Source organism: Nelumbo nucifera, chromosome 3 (genome assembly GCF_055504915.1).
Source record: "Nelumbo nucifera cultivar China Antique chromosome 3, China Antique-T2T, whole genome shotgun sequence".
Lineage (NCBI taxonomy): Eukaryota > Viridiplantae > Streptophyta > Magnoliopsida > Proteales > Nelumbonaceae > Nelumbo > Nelumbo nucifera.
Genome location: NC_142651.1, coordinates 30817516 through 30826389, shown reverse-complemented (window position 1 = coordinate 30826389; position 8874 = coordinate 30817516). Strand labels below are relative to the sequence as shown.

The 8874-nt window shown below is 37.4% G+C and overlaps 1 protein-coding gene across 1 annotated transcript; it reads right to left on the bottom strand.

Annotated features, from left to right (window-relative positions):
• Positions 1-5614: 5614 nt before the first annotated feature.
• LOC104586498 (type IV inositol polyphosphate 5-phosphatase 9-like) lies at positions 5615-8646 on the bottom strand. The gene is made up of 8 exons (XM_010243787.2): positions 8470-8646; positions 8158-8321; positions 7894-8001; positions 7469-7811; positions 7143-7327; positions 6383-6491; positions 6105-6256; positions 5615-6003 (listed from the first exon to the last, which is right to left on the bottom strand). Exons 1-8 carry the CDS (start codon positions 8485-8487, stop codon positions 5832-5834), a joined length of 1251 nt encoding a protein of 416 aa, XP_010242089.1. The 5' UTR covers positions 8488-8646; the 3' UTR covers positions 5615-5831.
• Positions 8647-8874: the final 228 nt, after the last annotated feature.

The following is an 8874-nucleotide window of genomic DNA, read 5'->3' as shown; positions in this document are numbered from 1 at the left end:
CATTCCCATAATTTATTTGGTTCAGATAGGAGAATACCATTCTAGAAAGAATGTAAATGAGATTTCGATTCCACCCAAACAAACAGTTAGAACCGGAATAGCCAATTCTGATTCTAATTCCAAATCCCTATTCCCACAAATCAAACATGGCCTTAATTCATTACTTTTATGTTTTAAAAAATACAAAAAATGCAGAAAATTTAGAAGGATATCAATGTACATTGGAGAGGGGCTGCTGATATGAGCTGGACAATATGTTTTATAATATCATATTGCATTTATGTATATACTGATTTTTATTAATTTATAATATCATATTGCAAATCTATTACTTTTATATTCTAAAATTTTTAGATGAAATAAATCAATAGAAAAAGAATAAAAATACAATTTTGGAGAATCTACACTGCATTTGCTTTAGGACAGGCAATTCATATTTGACATAAATTAGGACAAAACCCAAATTTTGGAGAAACATACAAAACACGATTTTTTAACTTTTTAGTGCACGGGGCTTGCAAATCTATCAAATTCAACTGGAACTGGTTGTGTGGTGGTGGGCCCATCTTCATGAAGCAGCGTCGACCAGTCCTTTTACGCAGATCATATAAACCAAATCAATTATTACAACGTTGCTGGATAATACACGTTGGGCTTGGGCCCACCACTAAATCAAGTCTCAACTCTCAAGTCGATCTCTTCTCTCCTGTTTGATTTGAAAACACAATGACTTGGAATCTTTGATCAGTCAATCCTATCCAGACTTTTCATCCAATCCCATATTCTTTGCTGAAGTTGTTTGCAATGTAATTTCTTTTTCGCTCCCAACAAGTACAACAGTGCAAATCCCAGTTTGGTTCCGTTTCAGATTTTATTTTGAAATAAAACAGATAAAACTGGAGAATAATGATCTAAAGAAAAAGTCATTATCAAATGTTGGTCCGAGTTATATTGGGTCTTGCGATGGGTGAATCGTAAGCTGCAACTTGGGCCGGGTTAGCCCGAACCCTGAACCGGATTAGGGTTAGGGCTGACTTTTTCCAACCTGATTTCACTACGAATTGGATTAGGGTTGATCCCTTGATCAACCAGATCTAACCTGAACCAGACTCTACTATTGCCATTGTACATATGGTATTTGCACTGGTTCCACAGCTCACTGAACACCTAAAGCGTTTAGCTAATCCGAATTCTTAACGAGGCATGGGTTCAAATTTGGAAAAGGCATGCTCTCAACTTTGTACCAGTGGACCCCTTGTACACCTGTTGCTAATCCCTCTAATCCCTTGACTATGTCTAGTGGCTAGCATAAAGCACTTTATCTTATGGGGAGATAAACTCACATGATCCATACCCCAATTCAAACGAAAAAAATAAAAGAAAAACCTAAAACATGCATTTTCATACTTGTCAGCTTGAGATTTTACCATCATATTAGGATTTAGGAATAATTATTTCTAGTTTAGCCTAATCCCAGTACATAAATTTCTGGGTTTGGACCTAGATTTTGTGTTTAAGCCCAACCCATCTTTAGCCTATATTAGGCCCAGAAATTTGTGGGTCAGGTTTGGGTTCAAAACTTTAGGCTTGGGCTACAATACATTTATATATTGCATTATCCATAATATATACATATTATATAATGAAAAACATGATATATGTTATATAATTATGCAATATATTTTATACATATGTTATATTTCATGTAATAAAATGTTATCTATATTGACTGTAATGTATTATCATTGGCCCAAAGCCTGGCCAGGCCTCTAATACTTGGATAGTTGGACTTAGACTTATATTTCAGGCCTAGGGTTTGGGCTGGGCCTGAGCTATAGCCTTATCATAGGTTGTAAGCTCAGCCCGGCCTGATCACCTCTACATTACACTAAGGTTTTGTTTGTTTTTCGGGAAGTTATTTATCCAAATAAATGCATTTACCCTGGTAAGTGTTTTTTGGGAAATACTTGGCCACACAAATGCATTTATTCATGTTCTTTTATTTTTCAGATAAATAAGACAATGACCAATTTAGCCATAAAATGCCATTATTAAAAGGGGCAATTTTATTCCATCCAACCATTGGCAATTCCCTCCTAGGTGGAAATGCTATTAATCCATTCACCCGGGTAAGTGATACCTAGTAAAAATAAATTTTCCATGGACTCCATATAAACCAAAAAAAAAAGAACATATGTATCTTGGTCAATGAGACTAAAATCCCATTGATCAAGTTTTCCCTCTCTCAAAATTCCAAAAACAAACAGGTCCTCAATAATCATCTCTCAGAAAAGTGAACTGGAACATGCATTCTTCTTATTTTCACTCATATATATATCTGTATTAATGCAAATAAAGTTGTACTACAAGCAAAAGAAGCTACAGTACATACTTGGAAAATAGCCTTCACAACTTATATTCCATTATTCCTTGTATGAGGTCAAAAAATCACCCTTATAGCCTGTAATCATGTAGCATCGTCACAGATTGCATTAAATTCTTGCCCACGGTAAGGGTGCAACTTGGGTTGGGTTTAGTATTGGTTAAATTTTAAATGACACGTAGACAGTAGAAACTGCGATGATGGATTGTGATGAAGGATGATTTGGCCCGATTTATAGAACGGCGACACGTGGACGCTGACTCAGCGTAAGCGACGGCTCAGCATTGTGGTATAGTGTGGCTAAGTGATGGGCTCATAAAGCAGCTCGCTACATGGTAGCGGAGGAAAGGAGGGGCTCGCCACAATGCGAGCTCCAGGTCCCCCAAGCAACCTCAAGGGACATTCCGAGGCAAAATTTAATTTGCGAGCTAAGAAAGTCAGCTCGCCCGAGCTCCCGAACAAGGCAAGTCATCCGAGGACCAATTCTATTAAGGGTACTCCTGAAGTATTCGAAGCTCGTTGCAAAGTAGCCCGCGAGTGGGCCGCACGAGCATTCCTCAGGAAGCTTCTATTTAATAGGCCGTACCAAGTCAGACTGGGCCACGTCCCTAACTGACGGCGCAGTCCCTGTCCTTTCGACAGTCTGCCCTCACGTCTCTCAATAGACGGAGGCATGCCTGTCACTTTGGGGACGTGTCACTCGTCCGGATAAGGAGTACGTCCCAACGGCCACCTACGCAGCTTGACAGACATGCCTGTTTATTTAAATGGACCTCCTTCGTAGTCTAAATCAAGGGTTTTTATAAGGATAAAGATAATCAAAGGGATGAGAGTTTAGGTGAGGACATCAATGCTGTCTCTTATTTGTTTAGACTGGATTAGGAATCTCCCCTTGAGCCTAAAATAAGTGTAGGTTTGTTGCTAGACAAGTTAGGAAGTGACTAGGGTTAAAAAAACCAAGAAGAGAGTCTAAATGAAATGGAAAACTGCAAATACAATGGTTTTTGGTCAAGTCGACTATATATCAGGTAGACAGATAATTGGTAGGACCAGTCTGTTATCAGATAGCCAAACACTTCCCTGTAGAAACGGGAATACTATTTGGTTCCTCATCCATTACAGTAGATTAGCCTAGGTGATAGGTTCCAGTTGACTAGAATAGTTGAGCCCCTGGTTTTTGAATCCAAATACTCTCTCATAAAGGGCTGGGGGAAATTAGCTAATAAGGCTGCATTTGGCATTCCTTATTCTAAAGATTTATCTACTTTTTGCAGTTAAAATACCCCTTTATACGAACACTGAGTTTTTTAATTGCAAAAAGGAGATAAATCCTTACAATAAGGAATGCCAAATGCAGCCTAAGATCCCTAACAGTCTGAGAAGTTGGTTTGACTATTTCTGAAAGCATCATGTGATATAAAATGAGCAGGAAAATTTTAGTCCATTTGCAACTCGTAAGATTCTTATGAATGTCAACTTTCAGAGACCATAAGAAATTAAAGGTAGCAATTGTTTTAATTCTTAACAGAAATGCATTTCTGATTTTCATCTTTCAACAGCAATATTGTCCTTTTAGGGATCTCCCTCTACATAAAAAAATGTCGGTGACAATGAGTTAGTCACCTCTGGAAAATGAATATAAAAAATAAAATTAATTAAACATTGAATTCCTGTTCAGATTAGGTCGTAAATGAATGATCCAAATCCTGAGAAATCTTTCTATCATTTCTCCAACGGGAGACCACGAAACTGGTAAGATGGGCAAGAAGATAGGGCTAAGATTTATAAACAATCTCCAGCCCTTATTTTTATTTTCTAATTTGTGTTAAGAAATTAAAAGACTCAACCTTAGAGCGAGAAAGGGCACAACTGTGCAAGCTCAATTGCCCAAGAGAGCTCAACCTTGGAATAGAAGGAGGTTAAATGGTTTTAACACTGATTCATGCATCTGCATTAATTTGTTTGAAAGAAGTAGTAGAAGAGAGCGACAAGGAAATGCAGAAACAGACAACCAAACCCATATGGGCCAAACAGGTGAGGACAAAACCGGTTGGTCCGCTGGTTTCATACTCCTTAAGATTCGACCAGCTGAATCTGGACGGTTTTTTACAATTATAATTGAAGCCCAATATTGGAGATTCAGCATTTCCTAATCCTAACAATGGTATGGTGGTTCCAGCTCCACGTTAGGCCCTGTTTTTCTGTACTTTAGGTTTTTACTTTCTTGTCTTGTCTTAACATATACCATATAGGAAATAGAAAATGCCATTCAAACCAAACTAGTCCCTATAAATAATCAGAAGTCAAAAGAATAGGAAGACAAATAGGTTCTTGATCCCCCACAACAAAACAAGCTCTACTATATATATATTTTAGAAACTCCATGCATTATAGTTTTCCTTTCTGGTATTTAAATAATTAACATCCTTTTCATCCACACCCACCGCGCTTTGTATTGGTCTAGATAATATGCATCACTAGCTAGTTTCTTTTCCCCACTCCAAAACTATCTCAAACTCAAGCAAATACTGGAATAGTTGAGACATTATTTAAATTCATGCCTTTTGTTGGGTTGGATATTATGTAGATTGGATGGTTCATATTCTTCTACTGGTGTCGATCAATGAGTTAGAGAGCTACATAAATGTATCGTAATGGTGATGTCATCTTTCTGTGAGACATCTTTACATTTCAAATTGAACTTAATTAAACAAGGCTCTGTTTGATTGCAGTGCAAATATCAACTGACGCTCAGTTTGGAAAGAGTACAAATGCAAATATAAGGTTTTGCACTCTATAAATTTGTATTATTTGTATTCTTTCCAAGCTGAGCCTGAATAAAAATTTTACACCCGGTTCAGTCTTCTGTTTGTAATTATGATTTGCACTCCTATCCAATTCTCTCTTATATAAAGTGGGAACCGCATCATCTCTCTTCCTACCTCTCTTCCAAACAAATAACCCTTTCCTTGCTTCCATTATCTTCTATATAAGTTGGGGACTGCATCATTGTTCTTCAGTCAAAATTGATGCAAAAGTAAACCAGAATTCACACTCTGCCAATTAATTTGCACTTCCATGCATTTACTCCAATATGTAAATTAAATTTGTACTGCAAACAAACTGAGCCTTAATGCTTGGACTTTGCAACAATAGAATCAGAGCAATTTTAAAATTTAGTAGAGGCGAAAGGAGAAGAAAAAGGGATCGATCGAGAAACTTGGATGCATAGAAAAGAAGATAGATAAATGATAATTAACTGTACAGTTAAGAGCAAGCTAGCTAATACAATAATGATCTTTGGAAGTTTCTCATATTAATTAAGCTCAAAGACTCACAGCATGATAAAAAATGCTGCTTATTGTTAAACCTGGAAACTTGATCGATCTACCATTAATTAAACAAAAAACCCAACTCGTGGGTACACCTCAAAATTGGTTGGTATTCGCTAAAGTCTGTGTGACAAGCAGTAGCAGCTATCAAATCCTTTGGAGGTTCTTAAGACGTCGACCTCTGTGGTGAAAACTGCCCAGACGGGCCTGTGATCAGACAGCTTTGATTCACCTCTACTGTACTGGTTTTGCTTCAACCCCTGGCCGAACCAAAGAATCCTATCGCACCTGCAAATCCCCTCTCCTCATGAGTTGCTTTCATCATACTAATTAAGGCATTTGTATTACTTGGTTTGATGATCAAGAAATTACTTCTGATGACTACTTACCAAGCAGGAGTTCGTCTCTTTTCGCCTTTTCTACCTTGAACACAGCCATAGTATACATCGGAATTTGGAAAGTATTTGTATGTGGGTCTGAATTTGATAACTCCTTCAAGCCATCCATCGAATACATGACCCTCCGTGAGCTCAGTCTTTAGCTTTATGTAACAAGAGATTTGATTTCAGAAGATCATTTATGTACAATTGTTGGATTCTCAAGCTCAGAATAATGATTCATTTAGAAGAAAGCTTAATTGTATATAGCAGGGAAAACTATTTAATACCTGATCATTTTCTAATAAGACATCCCATTCTCCTTTCTCGACTAACGATCTTGTCGTGGCCTCTGATAGAGAGATTCTATAATTCAAATCGCCAAGCAAAATTACCCGACTGCATGAGACCAGACACACAGTTAGCCGAGATTTTCCAATTAAGTTGCTCCAAGCTTATAATTTGAAATTTGTGGTAGTTACTAGTTAGCTTAAGGAAATTGTTTTTTTTTTTTTCATTATGAAGCAAAAATTCCACCTGTTCAGTGAAATAGTATTTATTTCAATAATTAAGAAAAGAACTTAGATAGTTGAATCAATAAGGGTATGCTTGGTTTGATAGAAAAAAGGGAGAGACAGAAAGTTAGAGAGAGTTAAGAGCATCCCGATCCCCCGATTTTCTGTTTCTCTCTTTTCTTCTATATATCAAACCAAATGCAGCTTAAAGAGATGGTTTACCACTTTAGTAGCACACAAGTTAGCTTTTTTCTTTTTTTCCCAGTGGCTTAGCTATCTATCTACTCAACTCATTTATCCATTCCAAGTCATAGAATAATCTCCTATTAGCCCAGGGCCTAAAAAGTTTTTAACAACTCTCTCTCTCTCTCTCTCTCTGTGCGTGTGTGTGTGCTTATGTAACAATATTAACTTGTTCCAGTAACTAATACCAGGAAAAGAAACAACTCAGAAAGATATTGATCAAAATATAGATAAACTGAACCTATATGAAGATCAATTCCTTTGGTGGTTTTAGTGGATATAAGTTACATACTCGTGATCTAGAACTTTTCTTGGCAAATCCAGTGAAGGGCCGCGAGGAAAGCTTGTCCGTGATAATATTTCTGCAGCGTTTGAGTTTCTATGCTTCTCATCGCCTTCTTTCTCTCCAGAAGCTAGATGACCACAAACAAAGCAGAAGCTCGTTTCATGCAAGTAAAATCTAACGGACACTGAACCCTGCATAACCATATATTTCACAAATATATAAGAACGAAAAATCTTTAAAATAAGCATCAACACCTCGGTCATACAAGTTATGAAGTTAACAGTAATAGTTCTATCTGCAAATTCTTTTGAGAAACTAACACTGTAAAATACCTTATTTCCAAGGCAACCCATGATACCGCAACCCACGCATGAGACGCTTGGATGCCGGATGTATCTGTGGAGGTCACTTCTAACCCAGACTGATACCAGTACTCCGACCATCTGCTTACTTATTATGCATCGATAATCTCGTGGGGCATTGCTTTCTATTAAACTGTCATCCTTCACAGGATAAACTTTCTGTAGTTCTATTTTATTAGCATCTTGTCGTTTATCTGAGGGAGATGCTTTCTTGTTCAGAGCTGTTCTGATCAAAGAATTCCATTTCATGGAAACTCTACTGTTTTCAGAGCCTAGAACATTGCCAGCGTTTAGAGCCACGACCTCCTGGAAACTGAATAAATTGTAAATACCAGAATCAGTTTATTTCTTGGTAATATTTCAACTTACTTTCATCCATGAAATTGTGAATTTACCCAAGAACGTAAATGTCACAAGGGTTGCTTTGGGTGTTGAGCAAATCCTCCATGTTCAAATCCTCGGTTGGTGCTATGCCTCCGACGTTCCATGTGCTAACGAATACTCTATAAAAAAAAAATCAGAAAGCAAAACCCATATTAGAACTATAATAAACTTGGCAGTATTTCAAAAGTTGTGGAAGTAGACACAAGATAATAGATGCACCACTTTGGAGAAAGAGTTGAGGGAGATGGTGAAACAGTTAAACATCTAGAGCTTACTTGTACTTCTGAGTACTAAAGTCTCTCTTAGGGGATGAAGATTGATGATGTGAGCTTGGAATTTCCAGCAAAGTCTCGGTATTGTCCGGAAAATCTGCTACGAAATTGTTGCCACCCAGTCTCCTTCGGAGGATCTTATTAGCTATTAATCTTGGCCACATGACCTTAAAACCACAAACAATTATATTGAATCAGTAACAAATTCTGGCTAGGGAGTCAGAGAGGAGAAACTAGATTCACTTCTAGATAAATAAACGAGAGAGAGAGAGAGAGAGAGAGAGAGAGAGAGAGAGAGAGAGAGAGGCTGCTCACTTCCCGCTTCCCCTGCATGCTGTGCTGATTGACTGAAGTTGTTTTGGGGTTGCTCAGAAGAAATAAGAGCTGGATATAGAGGCATAATGCCGAGGAAGAAGGGCTTTTTCCCTTCTTTTTTAGGGCCCACAAAGCCTTTGCAGCCGAAGAAATTAAAGTTTTGCAAGTTGTATTGGAAGGGCTTTTAGGTGATACAGTGATGATGATGCAAGCAGAGTTCAATTAGTTTGAATGACTTTCATTTATATATATTTACAGAGAGAGAACTCAGAAGAATAAAAAGAAAACCCAGTAATTAATCAGCATCCACGTGGAAAAAAATGGAGAAAACACTAAAAGATTTATGGATCAAAGAATTACTACTAAATTATTGCCCTTTCGGAGATGCTCAATAAAGAAAATCTC

Coding starts and splice junctions, on each gene's coding strand:
- LOC104586498 (XM_010243787.2), bottom strand. Junction 8,002..8,157: donor TTTAGTACTCAGAAGTACAA/GTAAGCTCTAGA, acceptor TTTTTTTTATAG/AGTATTCGTTAGCACATGGA. Junction 6,492..7,142: donor AGAAAAGTTCTAGATCACGA/GTATGTAACTTA, acceptor GGTCTCATGCAG/TCGGGTAATTTTGCTTGGCG.